Source organism: Dromiciops gliroides, chromosome 1, assembly GCF_019393635.1.
Source record: "Dromiciops gliroides isolate mDroGli1 chromosome 1, mDroGli1.pri, whole genome shotgun sequence".
Classification (NCBI taxonomy): Eukaryota; Metazoa; Chordata; class Mammalia; order Microbiotheria; family Microbiotheriidae; genus Dromiciops; species Dromiciops gliroides.
The window spans coordinates 66990238-67008147 of record NC_057861.1 but is presented as its reverse complement, the minus strand read 5'-3'; the positions used below and the strand labels follow the sequence as shown (position 1 = coordinate 67008147).

The following is a 17910-nucleotide window of genomic DNA, read 5'->3' as shown; positions in this document are numbered from 1 at the left end:
AATTGAAGAGCAAAATAATTTCTTGTACATTTTTGTAAAACAATAGAAGCACCTCTCATCAGATCACTGATTCTGCTTCTAGCACAGGCTTCCATCATCCATGGAAACAACCACTGTTGAAAATGGGTCTGCCATTCCTGCTGTTCCTGATAATAACCACCAACAAAACTGCCACTGAGAGAGGTAAAACCTATCACCATCTTCCTTACTGCTCCACTCTGAGACTTCCTATGTGCTATTAGAATGTGAGCTCCCTGAACACAGGGACTATTTTAACTTTTCTACTTATAGCTTCAGCACTGTGCTCTGCACATGCTAAATATTTAATAAATGCATTTTCATTCATTCATCTTTGTACAGGACATGTCTGTGCTTTTTAAAAAGGCACATTAGTGCCACTAACAGTTTCCTTTTTGCAGCTGTCATACTTTTCCTAGATTATAAATTCATGATTTTCATAGTCCCCTATCTCGTCTCAGTCTACCACTTTAATCTTATCCTGACAAAGATAATCCTATTTAAAAGCAAAGTAAAAATTTCTTATAGCCAATTAAAAATAGCCACTCACCCCCCACCCCCAATAATCAAAATATACCAAAGAAATAAACTGAGTCTCAGAGGAAACATTTTTCTGTCAGTTACAGGTGGGTCAATAGAGGCTTCAGCTAAATAACAGTAAGAGAATGACCCCTTTCTACCCACCATGAGAGGAAGATAGCAGTGTTGATGTGGAGAAGCATCAAAGAACACTTGTTGCATGGTTGGTAACATAAATGTTTCAATGTCATGACTTCAAGCAACTTAAGTTTTGTTTTATTTACAAACCAAGCTGTTGACATTTTTTACCTTTTGAGATTTCACACTCTTATTCTATTTAACACACTTGCTGTTCCAAGCTCAATCAGGCGCTACTTGGGCTTCCCCACTGGGAATGCCCATCACTGGCCTCCCTTTCTTCCAAGGATGTCCCCAGGTCCCATATTCCTGCAACTTCCATGCTCCTTACCATGCTTCTTTTATACAGTTTACTTCTCTTCAAGGATCAGCTCAGGTGCAGTTGCCTATTTGAGACCTTTCCTGATAGTTACTTATATCCCCAACTACACTTTGAAGTCCTTGGTAGTTTTTAGGATTACAAAAATAAAAGCATACCACAGATACCATTGGGTACTTGTGGTCTTCACAAGAAGAATTTCATCTCCTGAAGGTAGGGATGTTTGTTGTTTGTCTTTGCGTTGTGAAATATATTCTGCACATCACTTCATAGTCACTAACAGTTAAGGGGACATATTAGAATTTTACCTGCACCACAGTGAAGTCAGATGATGAAGTATCTAAATTGTTTACACTCTCCTTGTCCACCACCTGAAAGATAAGCAAAAGACATTTTATCATTCAAAGGAATAATAAAACCTTGTATTCAAAGAACTTTTCAAAAATTCTTTATCCAAAATATATAAGATCTCCTATTACATTGAACATCTACTTTCAAATAAGTACTACCTTTGCCAAAGGCAATACTATTATTCTGATAATCCTAACATTCCTCAAAACACTTATTTTGAACCAATTTATGAGTCATGTAAGAAAACCAGTGTTATTATTTCATGTTTACACTTTATTTGGATCCCAAAAGAATACAAATTTATCTTGACCACTTACCTTATTCACCAAGCTTGAATAACTTTTGATCATTTCCTAAAAGTAAATCCAACACCCAAGTACAAAGACTGGCCAAAATGAAGGCTATTCCAAAGCATAGGAGTGTGTCTGAAGGCATTTCTGGAAGAGGAGTTCCATTTGGGTAATGGCAGCATCATTGAAAGAAACCTCAAAAAATGAATTCTGAAGCATATAACACTCACTATCATGTATAACTGTTTTTAAATTCACACCCTTTCTACACTATACATATAAAGATGCTTGACTTCCATAGGAAATGCCATATTACTTTTTTGGACTGCCTTCCATTCAGTGTGAAAGATCAACAGAATGTGCCTCACTTTCTGTGGCAGTGGTATAGTTTAGAAAATACTGGGTCCTCATTCCTGTTCTGTCACTGCCTTATGAGACTTAGTAAACAATTTAATTCTCTGGTTATCAGTCTCCTCAGTTGTAAAATGATCGGATTGGACTAGACCATATTTCAAGGTCCTTTCCATCTTTAAAATTTTGTAATTCTACTTCAAGTACTATCAGACTCACATGCAAACAGCCGGTAGACAAGATACTCTTTCCCAACCATTATTTAATTCCCCATTTTATCTGTTTCCAAAATGAAACAAGCATTAACAAGTAAGCTTAAAACAGCCAGAATTATGGACCCCTGCCATGGGGCTATACAAGAAAAACACATTCCTGAATACTCTTTTATTCCAGCCTTATGGTGGCATGCAGGCCGCATTTGGCCCATCATTCAAAATGTTAAAATGGTGGTATTTTAAGATCTAATGTTGTATACAAAAGATGAGCACACAACCAGAGAGGCATTGGCTAAAAGATGTTATCGTTTGAACAAAACAAGACCACCTTTTGGGGGTGTTTGCACTTATTGTCATGTACCAGTGTTCGATTTCATTGGTTATTAAAAAACAATTGGATTCCACACATTTAAGAGATGCACTATACTAATGATGGCAGTTTTTAGGATTACCAAAATAATGCAGCCACAGAACCATTTTGGTACATTTTTGAGATGTTTCCAAGTTACCTACAGCATGTTCTGTAAGCTGATCTGGAAATTCCTTCATTTCTGCCATCAGCAATTTTCTTTACTATCAGATAGGGAGTCAAGAATATTATCAGCACTGTAGTCCTCTCCGCAATCTACAGCACTCCCATTATCTATTTCGGCTTCATCTAAGACACTGATATCCATCATGTCAATATCTCGAAAATTATCCAAACTTGTTTCAACATCTTCCTGTAAGAAGAAGAATGGGGGGGAAGGGGGGGGGAAAAGCATGTGATAGGTATTTGGATTAAAATGCGTAACTACTAATTGCACCGTTCAACTAGAATCTATATACCTGTTCATCTCCAGAGTTTTCCCTCCAGTCCATTATCTTCAGCACCCTCTTCCTCTGTTTTTTCGACCTGTTGAAATAAGTTTATAATGTGAAAAACTATAATAAAGTTTTACCAGCACAAATAATCTTCATTCTAATATACACCATTTAATCAAAAGCAAAATATTTCTTTTAAAGCTTTATAACATTCAAATAAAACAATCCCAGAACTCTGAATTAAAACTGGTACTTATCACATGGATTAGGTAGTGGTAATGTAGAGATATGTTTAAAAAAAAAAAAAAAGGAACTTTCCGTTACTAGGTGGGGAAGTATAAGAAGTAAGGGGGAAGAAGAGATGATTTCTCAATGCCAATGATTCCCCAAATGTTCACAAAAAACAAACTTTTCCATTACAAAGGTTATAAAACTGAGTGTAGGTCAGAAGTCTATTTAAACTCTTAACATACTTAAAATAGAGCTACTGATAAACTAATACTGAATACTAGAACTCAATTACATTATGGGTTATATAATTTAGGCCAGACTAAAAATTTAACCAAATGTCTATGACATTTCTTTTCTTTCTTTTTTTTTTTGGGGGGGGGGAAAGGAATGAGGCAATTGGGGTTAAGTGACTTGCCCAGGGTCACACAGCTAGTAAGTGTCAAGGTACTCCTGACTCCAGGGCTGATGTTCTATTCACTGTACCACCTAGCTGCCCCTATGACATTGCTTTTAAGGACAAAGTGTGTTCTAACTTCAAAGCTCTGACTTACAAATGGGATTCTGGAAAACATTTAAGTGTATGGAGCATAATAAAATGAAATTCACACACAAGTGAGAACTTTCAATATTTTTATGAAAGGCTGACAAAGTTTATCACTTTGGTACAAATAAATACCAACTCTTTCCAAGACTTCACAGGAGAAAAGCCAAGCACATAATTATTTCACATGAGTCTATATTCTAGTTGACATTTTATCCAACTCATTGGCTTTATGTCACTGTCTCACAAACATTTACAAATAACAATGTACCTTAAACATCTTCCTTTAACTGATTTCAAAGGGATGGAACTCCTTCAATTAGATAAAACGTGGGATGGACCTTTGATTTCATTAGTACAAAGACCTCCCAGGTGGGGAAACTTCCTTTACACATACAGGTCAGCACATTGGCTGCAACTTAACAGAATGAGATGCCTAAAGCACTGAGAGGTTAAGTGACTTGCCCCACAGCAACCAAGCCAATATAAGTCACTGGTGAAATCGGAACACAGATCTCTCTTAATAAGAAGTGACTAAAATGACTACTGGCCTTTGGGGCTTCAAATGAGTTTATTCTTCAGAACAGACTTCCAGTTAACTACTGTCACCATCCCAAACAGTGTGGGAACAATGTGCTGTCAAAAATTGTTCTGTAGGTTTAAGTTAGACATGTATATTCTATTTTCCAGGAGTTAAGAAAAAACCACTTAAAATATGGTTTTATGCATTTCAAAATATTAGAAAATATTAATAGAAAATAAATATGAGTAATTGCTCAGTAGCCTAAGAGTAGTCTAAGTCAGCTTCTCAAGGCTCTTCATTTTACAGTACTGCCTGTACTTTACACAACCTGGTCATTAATTTCTTATCTGAAATACTTTCCCTTCTCTACTTCTCCAGTGCCTACCTGGTTTTCATAAAGTGAAGTGACTTACTAAGTATTCCACACAAAAAAAGGTTACCACTGGCTTACATTATATTAAACATATCCAACACAAGACACTGATTTAACCTAAACTGCTAAACTTATCCTTTATTTTAAATGATAGCAAAACTTCACTAAACTGTTTTATTAATATGAAATTCATGATTATTCCAAAAGACTAAAATGGAAAGGAGCAAAAGTCATTTTAAAAAGGTCTACTATACAAATTAGTTTACAAAAAATTTATGGGAACAGTTAAATCAGCAGCACTCTAATACAACCTTGCACAAAAAAATGATGGTTTTCTAATTAGGAATCATTCTGATTTATTCATTAAAATAGGTTTCCCATGAATTGAAATCAATGTTTGGCTACTTTAGACTGGCTTGGTCAGAATTTTATTACAGTGGTTTGTGCTCTTGATTTAGACAGAAAAATTAAGTTGTTTCACTCATTAGAAGTACCTTCCTGGTACAAATCAAGAATGGACACCATGCATTCAGCAGTTTTCTAAGAGGGTTGGATAACAAGATTTAAAAATTAGTCCTTGTTTGCAAAGTCCTCACATTTTGCTACACAGATAACTTAAAACAAAGTACATTAAGTAAATTAAGAAAATTTGATAAAGAGACTCAACTGATTATTTAACTTACCTTCCTGAAGAGACTGTAGCACTGGCAAGGGAGGGATCATGTCTTCTAATACCCCATACCCCAGGACAGGCACTTGGCCATAACTGGTTCTCAATAAATGTTTGCTAAATGAATGAAATTAGTTGGCTCATTCTTGAAATAGATACAGTTCAAATAGGTCTATGTCCTTATGTAGATAGAGCCAATTAACTGCTGTTGAATTACACTTGTCTACCAGGGAAATAATTTTTTGTCATGCTAAAGCAATAAGGAGGAGCCAATTAAACCTAAGAGAATTATATGAGAGGACATAAATTCCTAAGGGCACTGACAGTCCCAGTAAAGAAAATGAATGCAACAGGGAATCATTCTTAACATGTTTGTTTTTAATACTCCTTTGAGTACCTTTGATACCATGGGAACCAAATGCATTACAGGGAAGGTGGCAAAATTCAACGGCCTTATTCCATCGCTACATCAATCTTCTGATTAAAGAAGCAAGATTCTTACTCAAAAGTAAAACACATCAGAAGAAAAGGAAGAAGCAAAGCACATTCTGAATTTGGTTCTTAAGGTCAGATTAAGTTTTTTTAAATGACTGTTATTTAATACCTTTGCTAGGTCTCTTTGGAGTTGTTTTCTTGCTTCCTTCAGATGTAATTTCAATTTCATCAGGATTACCTCCTTCATCTTCAATTGCCTATTAGAAATACAGAGCACATGTTGACCAAAACTGATAGCACATAAACTTTAAATGCAGTTCCCAATTGCTTGTTTTAAAAGGGAACATCTAATCAAAATAAGTTCATTAGCTAGTCAACATTTCTGTATAAAATCATTTCACAGCACCTGATTTTTTGGGGGATGTTTTTTCACTTGTATAAATAGGGGAACTGCCACCTAAAATCCTTGTAGCTCTAAATTTATAAGAAATATAATGAAACACAATTAAAATTCAATTTATTATATACTTAAATTGCATCTGGTCCTTATTCTATACTAGAAAGGGAAGTGACCTATTTAACGCTGTCAAGGAGAGCTGAATTGCCTGTTAGCCTTCCAAGCTTTTATCTTTGGGGTGTTCTGTCTCTTGGACGGGAATCTTTAGGCATAAAAAGCCACAAGGAGAAAGAACATCAGTCCAAATTTTTCCAATAAAAATGGTATAAAAGGATATGGATAGGGATAAAGACTATAATCAATAGTGGAGGGAGGGAGGGAACTCCCAAGTGAGCAGACTTGCCCTACCAATTTCAGTCAACACCATCTTTGCAAGGGACAGAGAGTTGCCTAAGGCACTCAGCAGTTGAGGGAAAGGGTCAGGAAATGTAGAGGCTAGATTCAGATTTGGGTCTCCCTGACTCTGAGGCCAGGCCTGTTCCCACTTGTTGACAAGAGACAAACCAAAAGCCCCTATTATCTCCCTCTGGAGTATTCTACCAGAGCCAGGTAAACCAGTAGTAAAGTGTGTACACAATCTTTTCACTTAGGGGTTGGGCAAGATGGCTGCTGAGGCCTCTCCCAACTCTCACATTCTGTGATTAACTAGAAAGGGAAATGTTCGATCATGGCTGATTTTGTCATCTAAATTTTACTGATGACAGTGAAACCCCATTTCATGATTTTCTTTTTTATATGTAAAATTGCAGAGAACTACAGTATTTACCATTCGATCATAGTAATTTGTAATTGGCTAATTTCAATCATTCAAAACTTAAAAGAAGGAAAAACTCATTTACTGCCTGTAGTAAGTGTGTCATAATTTAAAACTAAATGAAAGTTAATTGCATAACCTCTAGGGCAAAGACTTTTGTTTTGAAGAAGTATACTACAGTCAGTGCTGAAATTAAGAGTCAGGGGACATCTAGCTTTAAATCCCACCTCTGACATTTACCAGTAGTATGACTTAATTTCGCTGAGTCCAAGTTTTTTATCAGTAAAATGAGAACAATAATGCCAATAGTATTCGCCTCACAGGAATGTTTTGAGGTGGAAATGGGAGGATGTATGTTAAGGTACTTTACACATTTTAAAGTGCCACATGGTTGTTAGCTATCATTATTTGGTAATGCCTAGCCAGTGCCTAACTCATGCTTGGTGCATGTTTATTGAAATGATTGTGAGAGTTGGAAGAGGCCTCAGCAGCCATCATTTCTCAGCACTAGGTTTACCTTGGAAAGAAAACACTGTCAAAAGCATCTATACCTCCTGCTGGGAAGCAGCCAAGTCAATCAGATCAATAGGCCCAACTTTAAAAAACAAAACATAAACCAATCCCACTAATTATGGAATGGTGGGCCAACTCTAGTTATTGCCTGAGGCAAGATGTGGAACATTCATCTCCACCTTCCACTCCATTTCCCCCCCCATGAAATTATGGTTACATAAGGAATATGCCTTAACAGGAAAAGAAATTACCAAAAAAATCACGCAACTGCTTTGTTTGTAAGATGTGGTCTAATGTGTAAAGAGTACTAGACTTCATGAACTTCTGAAACGAGTTGTCCCTTAACTTTTATCTCTGACCCTACTTCATTTCCCACCTTAGCCCCCTTTAACATAGGATAAACTGGATGATTCCTGGTATCGCTTCTTTATCTTTCAAAGGAGAACAACACAGTCTCACCTTCCTGGGATGGTATGACCCAACTACTTGTCTCCCGTCACAAACTGTTAACTTACAGAAGGCAACTACAAGATGAGCAATCATTTGCTCATCTCAAAGTCCAGCCCCACTGGTGCTGCTGTGCACAAAATACTTTGGATGTTAGCTCTGTATCTGCTGTAATCCACTCCCCCCAATAGAATTTAAACTTTTGGAAGGCAAGGATTGTTTCGTTTTTGTATTCCCAGTGCCCAGCAGTGTCTGCCATGTAGGTGGTAATTAATGCTTATGAAAATCAACTGAACATTAAGAGCTCAAAAATGGTTTTTCATTAAGTGGCTTAAGGACAGGAGACAATGTGCAAAAGTTCATGAAGCCATTTAAGTTATTACCATAATCATGATGGAAGGGGTAAAGATTTCGGGTAGATCTCACCACACTTCTTTGCTAAAAATTGGCAGTAGCTTCTTATTGCCCCTTAAAATTCAAATTCCTCTTCCTAGCACCCAAGTCCCTCCACAATCTGGCTCCACTCTTATCTCACCCAGTTATTCCCTCCTCTGAACTCTCCCCGATCCAAGACATACTGGATTACTTAGTGCACAGTACACAAAAACTGGACTCTCAAGCCTCTGGAGACAAGGCAGCACAGCACAGAATTTGACAGTAGGGTAGGACTACGGTGTATATTGTAAGTCTACTTACTAGCTGTGTGAACTTAGGAAGCTACTTTACCTCTCTGGGTCTCAATTCCTCACCTGTAAAATGAGATTCAGTTCAACAAACATTTTCATGAAAGCATATTTGCCAAGTACTAGCATTGCTGGGGTCGAGGAAGGCAAAAGACCAAATCAAAACAGTCCCTTGTCCTCAACATTCAGTTGTCTAGATTTCGTCTAAGGTTCTGCTCCATCAATGATCTTTGCTCATACAGTTTCCAAGTCCTCTGAAGTCCTCCCTCTTCTTATCTGCCCCACCTCCAGGAACCCGTCTTTGTAGTATACACCCCTTTGAACTGCCCACAGCACTTTGGGAATAAGCTAATTTACTCAAGTACCATACCCCCGACCTGCCTCCAAGCCACCCCACCCCCTGCCCCAAAGGATTACAAAAACTCTAAAGAAGCCGCGGGCCGCCTCGGCACTTATTTTGTTTCTCCTCCAAGATCTAGCATAGAGTTCTTAATCATTTTTTGTCTGGCGAAGCCTCCAGACTCCCCTGCCCAGATTGCTCTTAAACGGGCAAAGCACACAAAACTACCAAAAGAACCCGATGATATTGGTATCAAAAGGCAATTCACCCCGCCAAGCTCCACCGACTCCCTGAAATCCATCCACGGAGCCCGGACTAGGGAGACCCTGCCTAGCGGATTCCGGCCCGAGGCCGGCACTCTCTTCTTGGCCCCCCCGGCATCAGTTTCGGGGCGCTCGAGACCCGGCTGGGCGGGGCGCGTGGAGCTCCGCGGGCAGGGGTGGGGACTTCGAAGAGGGCGCTATGGCGGGGGAGCTCCAGGGCCCGCCCAGCCCCCAGCGCGCGTGCGCAGCGAGGCCCGCGGCTATGGCGACCCGGCCGCTCTCTCACCCCCCCTCCCCCATCCATTCTCTCGACCCTCATACACGACTAGGCCCTAGGAAGCTCCACCTTCTTGAGTCGGTCCATCAAGACGCTCTTGTTGCCGCCGCTATCCAGGTTGCGCTTCTTTAGCTCGGCCCGGAGGTCAATCACCCGCAGGTCGCTTAGCCGTCGGGTCCCGGTCTCTGAGGAGGCGGAGCTGAGCCCTGCCGTGACAGAACTGGAATCGCCTGCGCCTGACAAAATCTCCGCCATCCCGAAGGATACTACCTCCGCTGTCCAACTCGCACGATTCGGGCGACTGCCACAGCTAGGAACACAAAATGGCGCCGCCTGCGAGGGAGCGGCACCAGCTTCCCCCACCCGTGGCGTCACTGCGCGCGCGCCGAAAAGGTGGTTCTTTTCTGGAGGCTCCCCCCTCCTCCTCGAGACGCATGCGCCAGAACCCTCTGTAACCAGGAAGGAGGGAAGGAAGGAGCTTCCACTTTCTAGGTGCGCAGGCGCTCAAAACCCAAGCAAACTCCCGCCCTTAACTAGTAGAGCACATGCGTAGCACAAGTTGGGGGAGGGGCCTGGATTTGTCTGTGTATCACGTGGGTAGTTGCGTGCATCCCTACCGCACGAATATATAAACGCTCTCCGAGGGGGGGGGGGGGGGACGCCAAGTCGGTTGGCGCGCATGCGTAACCGGAAAGGAGGCAGGCTAGTGCGTTTTCCTCGCAAACGGCGCCATTTTGTGTTCGGAACTGCCGCAGCGACTGCCGTGTGCGAGGTGGGCAGCGAAGACAGGGCACCCAGGATGGCAGAGGCTCTGTCAGGGGCGGGCGATTCGGGATCTGGCCCGGCGGGTCTCGGCTCTGCCTCCTCGGAGACCGGGACCCGGCGGCTAAGCGATCTGCGAGTGATCGACCTGCGGGCCGAGCTGAAGAAGCGGAACCTGGACACCGGCGGCAACAAGAGTGTCCTGATGGACCGACTCAAGAAGGTGAGGGACCGGGCACATCCGGGGCCCCGCTGCTCGTTTTGGAGGGGGCGGGTGGAGAAGACGAGGCCGGTGCGTGAGCTTGCCGCTGCGCACGCGTACTTGAAGCTGGAGTAAGGTGGGGTGCGCGCCCATTGCTCGGGTCCTGACACCCCAGCTCCGCGGCGCGCGCCTTGTAGCCACTATCCCATGTCAACTTGCTTACCCCACCCCACCAAGAAAAAAAACAACTTGGGGAGCGAGCGTGCTGGAACGGACCTGAGTTCCTGGGGAACTGATATTCTCTTCATGTCGGGGTCGCAGGGAGAGAAGTAGGGAGAAAGTACTTGGTGTTCCAGGGCTCGGGCTACTTTCCGCCCTCAAACCGGCTTGGAGTGGTTGTTCTGCACGGAGTCGCGGCCCTTTGGCCTTTTGCCCTGATCCCTGCCCTTCTCTCCCACGGTGCAAAGTTCCAACAACCTGTTGGCTTCTGGCGAACTTTTAAAAAGTGTTGTCCGTATAAGTGAACGGCCCGGGTTTAGGTCCGGCGTCCATTGAGGAATGTAAGTCGTCACCTCAAACGAATGTAAGCCAATCGGGGATGTGATAGTGAAGTTTACCCGAGTGACTTCTGGGCTTCTTGCCCGGCTAGCCAGACCAGAAGAACAAGAGTAAGGGAACTGAATGTCTGTTACAGCGAAAGTTTATTGCTAATAAAGTGCGTATTGCCGTGCGCCTAATAAGCTCTCGTGAAACTAATATCTTAATAGGCTATTGAGGAAGAAGGGGGCGATCCCGATGAAATTGCCATTGCATCTGAAGCTACCAGCAAGAAAATTCCAAAGAGGTGTATCAAAGGTATGTGTGTGTAAATTCAAGATAGAAGTTTTGGTGGACCGAAGGAGGAAGAGAACACCTTTTCTGTCTTCATTTTGGCTGTATTTCTTTCTGATTAATGTAGTTTTGATTTCATGTTTTTAAAAAGTGAGCTTGGATTAGGATCTGGTTGAACTAGGCAGAGAGCCAAGCAGGTGTTTTTCAATGCCCACAGGCACATAGCATTACCAATGTACTTAATTCCAGCTTTCTTTAATAATTACACTCTTGATAATGGTAATAACAGTTGTCATTTTCATGTGGCTTTTAAATAAAAAACTAAGTACTTTGACTTATATTATCTCATTTGATCTTGACCATATCTTTGAGATAGTTAGGGAAGGTGGAATTTATTTATTTATTTATTTATTTATTTATTTATTTATTTATTTATTTATTTGTTTGTTTGTTTGTTTGTTTGTTTGTTTGTTTGTTTGTTTGTTTGTTTTGCGGGGCAGTGGGGGTTAAGTGACTTGCCCACGGTCACACAGCTAGTAAGTGTCAAGTGTCTGAGGCCGGATTTGAACTCAGGAACTCCTGAATCCAGGGCCGGTGCTTTATCCACTGCGCCACCTAGCCGCGCCCCCCCCCCCCCCCAAGGTGGAATTTATATTGCCTAATTTTCAAATGAGGAAACTCAGAAGTCAGCCTGCTGTTGTAGGAAGAAACAAATTTTAGTTGAGTAGTACTTTGAAAATAGTATATTTATAAGAACACTTTCCAAATACTTTGGATCATCAAAAAATACTGTTCACATTCCTTTTCCTTCCCAAATTTTTATCCATTTTAGGACTGATGGGCTAGCTTATGTGATTATTTTGATATGGGCACTTATGTTCCATTGTTCACAATTTCATTTTTCCTGTCAGAGAGGTATTATATAAATATACTCTGTTATTATGACTTTACATGGTCACTTTTTTTTTTAGCTCAGGTGGTACTGTTTTTTCTTCCTTTGATATATACATACATATATATATATATATTTATTTATTCTGAACTTAAATATTTAAAAAAGAATATTTTATATACACACCAAGAACATAAGACGATTGTATATAAAAGTCTCCATGCTGCTTTAAGAAAACCTAAAATACCTTATTTTCAAAACTGTTCTCTTTGTGTTTCTAAATATTCTTCTGTTCCTGCCTGCGTATTTAAAAATTGTTCAGTTGCCCTATTCTTATTGGGGGGGGCATTATTTCTAGCAACCTATTTTCTCAGTTCCTTTCTCCCCAATTAAAAACTGAGGGGGGGGGAACCACGATTGTAACAAATAAGCATAGTCAGGCAAATGATCAATATAGTTACTATGCCCCTAAATGATATGGCTCCTACACCTTGAGTCATTCACCTCAGGAGGTGGTTAGGAGATAGGTAACATACATCTCCATATGTACACTGGAAAACTGATTGAAAGACAAGAACTCTAGTCAATACAGTGACCAAGGTTGTTTTCTTTTATAGTATTGTTATCTTTGTATGACTTGTTCTGGTTCTGCTCACTTTATACTACCCCCAGCATTTTCTTCAGTTGTCTTTTTTGTCATTTCTTATGATAAAATATTGTTCCATTATATTCATGTACCATAATTTGTTCTACCATTGATGAGTATCCTTTTAGATTTTAGTTCTTTTTTTCCCTTCCTTTTAATAAAACCTTTCCCTTCTCCCACACTTCACTGTCAAGAAGTTTTTTTTTTTCTTTTTGGGTGTTCACTTCTTGGTATTATTTTCCTTTTTAACTGTCTCTCCCTACCCCCATGACTGCTTGTTTCTCTGTTTGATGTATTTCTACACCAAATAGTGTCTGTATGTTCAGCCCTTACTTTATCCATTTCATATGAGTGAGCTTCACAAGATGCCTGCTTCCTTTACGCTTTCTCCCTGTTTTTATATTCTTTCATGCACAGCAACTATGAAAATAGCAAGTTTTATCCCCTTCTTTCTTCATTGATGTGTTTTTATATACCTTCTCTTTCCCCTTTTAAAACTCTCAGAACAAAATCAGTTTATTCCCCAAAGCAAACTTTATATTTCAGTTATCAAACTTTTTTTTCCCTCTATCTGTCTCCTCCTTCCACTGGAAAAAAAATTTGAAAAACCCAACCCTTGTAACAAATATGTATAGTCTGGGAAAGCATTAGTTCATTGGTGAGAGCAAGAAATACATATATCTCATTCTGCACCCTGAATCCTTCACCTCTTTGTTAGGAGGTGGGTAGCATGTTTTATCAATATTCTAGAATTGTGAATACTCATTGATAGAGTTGTTGTCTTTATAGTGTTATGGTTATTGTATAAGTTTTTCTTCTGATTTGTTTCATTTCACCCTTGTATCAGTTCTTTCCTATAACAACAACAACAACAAAAAACTACTATGAATATTTTTGTACATGAGTCCTTTTTCTCTTTGGGGTATAGACCTAATAGTATATCTGGGTCAGAGGATATTCACAATTTAATAACTTGGGCACAATTTCAAATTATTTTCATGAATGGCTAGACCAGTTTACAGCTCCATTAATAGTTTGTTAGTATTCCCGGTTTCCCTCCAACACTTGTCAGTTAAACTTTTTTGTCCCCTTTGCTAATCTGATGGGTGTGAGCTAGAGCCTCCTTATTCATTTAATTTGTATTTCTCTATTTTTAATGATATATAGCATTTTCTCATGACTATAGATAACTTTAGAATTGCACATTAATATCACTTAACCATTCTTAACCATTATCAATTGGCAAATAGCTCTTAATTCTTATAGATTTGAACCGGTTCTTTATATATCTTATAATTAAGGCCTTTATCAGAGAAAATTTGTTGCATGCCCCACGGCCCCCCCCCCCCCCCCACGTTGCTTTCTAATCTTAGTTGCATTGGATTTGTTTGTACAAAAACTTTAATCTTATATAATCAAAATTGTCCATTTTATCTTAAGTGATTCTCTATCCTTTGGTCGTAGATCTATCTGAAAGGTAATTTTTTCCTTGTTCTAATTTGTTTATAATGTCATCCTTTATGGCTAAGTTGTGTGTCCATTTGGAGCTTACCTTGATATATGATTTAAGATGTTGGTCTGAACCTAATTTCTGTTAGACTGCTATCCAGTTTTTGCAACATTTTTTTTTTTGTCAAATAGACTTTACTTGGGTACCTGGGGTCTTTGGGTTTGTCCAGTATTAGGCTATTAATGTAGATTACTTTGGTATGTTGTGCACCTCATCTGTTCCACCAATCAACTTCTATATTTTTTAATTAGTATTAAATTGTTTTGGTGATTACTGATTTTTATAAATTTGAGAATCTGGTACTGCTGGGCCCCCTTTACAGTTAAAAAACAATTCCTTTGAGATTCTTGAGCTATTGATTCTGCAGATGAATTTTGTTATTTTTTCTAGTTACAAAATGATCTTTTGATAGTTTGGTTTGGCATTGAATAAGTAATTAATTTAGGTAGTACTGGCATTTTTTCTTATGTTTGTATTTCAGAGTAATTTCTTACCTCTGGTCTTTCTATTAGAAAAGCTTGAAACCCCTGTAGTCCATTTTTCCCCTTATAGATTATATTCAGCTTTGCAGGGTAAGTTATTTTTGTTTGTAAGTCTATCATTTGCCTTTTGGAAATTTCCAAGATCTCCTCTCATATATAGTAGATGCTACCAGGTCTTGTGTAATCCCGACTGGTTTCTTGGTACTTGAATTGCTTCTTTCAGGATGCGTGCAGTATTCATTTGATGTGGGGATTCATAATTTTGTCTGTGACATTCCTGGGACTTTTCATTTTTTGGATTGTTTTCTTTGTTTTGTTTTCTGATTCTAATAGATCTGGGTAGTTTCCATTAATGATTTCTTGAAATGTAGTGTTGAGGCTTTTTTAAAAAATGGTTTTTAGGGAGTCCAATGATTCTTAAATTAATACCTCCTTGGCCTGTTTTCCAGGTCAGTTGTTTATGATGTTAGGTAGCTTACTTTTTTCCCCCAATCTTTAGATTTTGTTCTAATGTTTCTTGCTATCTCACAGAATCATTGATTTCTGTTTGGTTTGTTCTAGTTTTCAGGGATTCTGTTTCTTGGGTAAGATTTACCACTATCTTCTGAACTATTTATTCTCCTTATTCTTTGCTCCTGAGCTTTTATTTCCTTTTATTATTATTATTTTTTTTATCTCGCTTCATTTCTTCTAGGTATTCATGTAGTCTTTGTGGAAAATCCATCTTTTCCTTTGAGTCACTGCTTGCAGTTGAGATGGAGCTGCTGTTGAGAGGTCATATCCAGGGCATTCAACTGAACACTATTAGCCCATTCACCTAAATTATGGTATAAAAAATTATGATGACATCATTATGAAAAGAAAAGATTCCTTTTGTTTATGTACATATATTATACTAAGGAATTTATAAATAAGACAGGACCTTAGTATGTGATTTTAAGCTATCAATTTGATAAAACTTAGACTAAAGCACTTGTTTCAAGACATTAGAAGCACTGAGTTGTTTGTTTTTTGGGGAAGAAATTTTTTTAAAGCAGCTATTCATAAAGTGTGACTCTACTACAAGCAGTGGAGGACATTGCTTAGAAAGTCAGAGTAGAAAATTATTGCTGGCACTATCCAAAATTTTAACCTAGATTAGTTTTACTTATTATTTTTTTTAATAACTCTACAGCTGTCTTTGGAAATTGAACCCTTATATTGCATTAAAGTCCTTGCAAATTTGGATATGTTTTCTAAAAAGCTAAAATTTTGACAGTTGATAAGGTCTAAAATTAGCTGTAATTTAACAAAAAAATTTTTTTAGTCATAATAAATTTAAACATCCCCATAAGCATCTCAAACCAAACATGCCCAAAGCAATTCATTTCCCCCTCAAAACCACCCTTTCTAACTTTCCTGTTTTATTTGTGGGCATCATGATCTTTCCACTCACCCAGGTTTACAGCCTTTTGTCTCCTCATTCTCTTACCCCATATAACCAGTAGTTTTCATGATTATAACTTTTTACCTCCTACATGTGGATAGCCCACTGGGTTTGGAGTCAGGAATACCTGAGTTTAAATTTAGGCTCAGGAACTTCCTAGCTGTGTGACCCTGAACAAGTTACCTAATTTCTGTTTGCCAAGTTTCCTCATCTGTAAAATGGGGGTAATAATAGCACCTACCTCTAGGGTGGTTGTGAAGATCAAAAGAGATATTTGTAAAGCACTTAGCACAGTGCCTAGCACATAATATGTGCTAATAAATGCTTCTTCCTTTCCTTCTTCTCCTCTCTCCTACTCTTTCCTCCCTGTTCCACACAAGAAGCACTCTAGTTCAGTAGCCTAATTGATCCCCTTTCCAATACATTCCACTAGTTGCTAAAATGATTTTTTCTAAAGCATATTTCTGACCATGTCTCTCCACCACTTAGTAAATTCAGAATAAAGCTCTGTTTGGTATGTAAAGCCCTCCACAATCTAATTCCAACCTATCCAACCTTATATATCATTCTGCTTTGTAAACTAGGGTCTTTGTCGTATTGTTTTTCGCACAAGACTCTCATCTTTGAAATGATTGCCCCTCATTTCTATAGTGAATTCCCTCTTAGAATCCATAGTTTCTTTAGAATTTACCTTAAGCACTACCCTTAACATGAAGTCTTTCCTGATTTCTCCCCCAAACATGATATTGTATTTTATATATCCTTAAATCTTGTCTCTCCTTAAGGGCAGGGACCATTTTATGCTTAGGGCCCAGCACAGTGTCTTACACATAGTAGGCTCTTAACAAATGCTTGTTGTGATTCATTGATATTATTAAAGTCCATATCTTAAAATGAAGAATAGAATACTGAATGGTTTCAGAATGCTAATTTCATTTGAAGTGGGGAAATATAAATAATGCTTGTGGTCAGATATTAATCTGTTTCATCAGAAATGTTATTGTGCAGCTCTGAAATTAGACATGAGAGAATGTTGAGCCTTTTCAGTATGATTTGTGATTTCTCATGCAGTTGAATGTAAAATTCAAGATTCAAGCTGGATTTCTGAGTACTTAAAGTAAGAATTTGGAATACAACAAAACTGAGTTTAAGTTTTTCAAATTTCTGCCCAGAGGTGGCTCAGGATTAAAATTTTGAATGACTTAAAATTGCTTAGAGTTTAAATTCTTTCTTTATAAGTTCATATTAATATTCTAAGTTAGAAATATGAAAATTCTTTTTAAAAGCATTACGGTGGGATGGCTCTGGATATCTTAAATGTATTTTTGATTAGAACTAATTCTATTACAATTTAACATGGCGTTTTTAAAATTAGACCTTCATTATTCTGTTAAGAAATTATATTGTTGAGGGCAGCTAGCTGGCGTAGTGGATAAAGCACTGGCCCTGGATTCAGGAGGACCTGAGTTCAAATCTGGCCTCAGGCACTTGACACTTATTAGCCCTGTGACCCGGGGCAAGTCATTTAATCCTCATTGCCTCAGCCTCCCCCCCCCCCATTATATTGTTTTCTTGAAGCCATGGGCCACAACTGGACTCTTTCCAACAACTGAATAAACTACCTTTCTTTAAAGATAAAGTATTGCA

At 38.9% G+C, this 17910-nt stretch overlaps 2 protein-coding genes across 6 annotated transcripts in view; one reads left to right on the top strand and one right to left on the bottom strand.

Annotated features, from left to right (window-relative positions):
- LOC122739246 (scaffold attachment factor B1-like) overlaps positions 1-6025 on the bottom strand; it is a 38736-nt gene extending 32711 nt beyond the window's left edge. Inside the window, 2 exon segments of the mRNA XM_043981058.1 lie at positions 1303-1365; positions 5948-6025. Of these exon segments, the coding sequence (XP_043836993.1) occupies positions 1303-1365; positions 5948-6025 (141 nt within the window).
- A 4182-nt stretch (positions 6026-10207) lies between these two features.
- SAFB2 (scaffold attachment factor B2) overlaps positions 10208-17910 on the top strand; it is a 95653-nt gene continuing 87950 nt past the window's right edge. For 3 of the 5 annotated variants that reach the window (XM_043968584.1, XM_043968579.1, XM_043968592.1), the window contains exons 1-2: positions 10208-10497; positions 11244-11331. In XM_043968584.1, coding sequence (XP_043824519.1) covers positions 10312-10497; positions 11244-11331 — 274 coding nt within the window. In that variant the 5' untranslated portion in view covers positions 10208-10311. Of the gene's footprint in view, positions 10498-10547; positions 11037-11243; positions 11332-17910 lie in introns of those variants that run through there. The other 2 variants (XM_043968608.1, XM_043968601.1) reach the window with 2 other exon arrangements.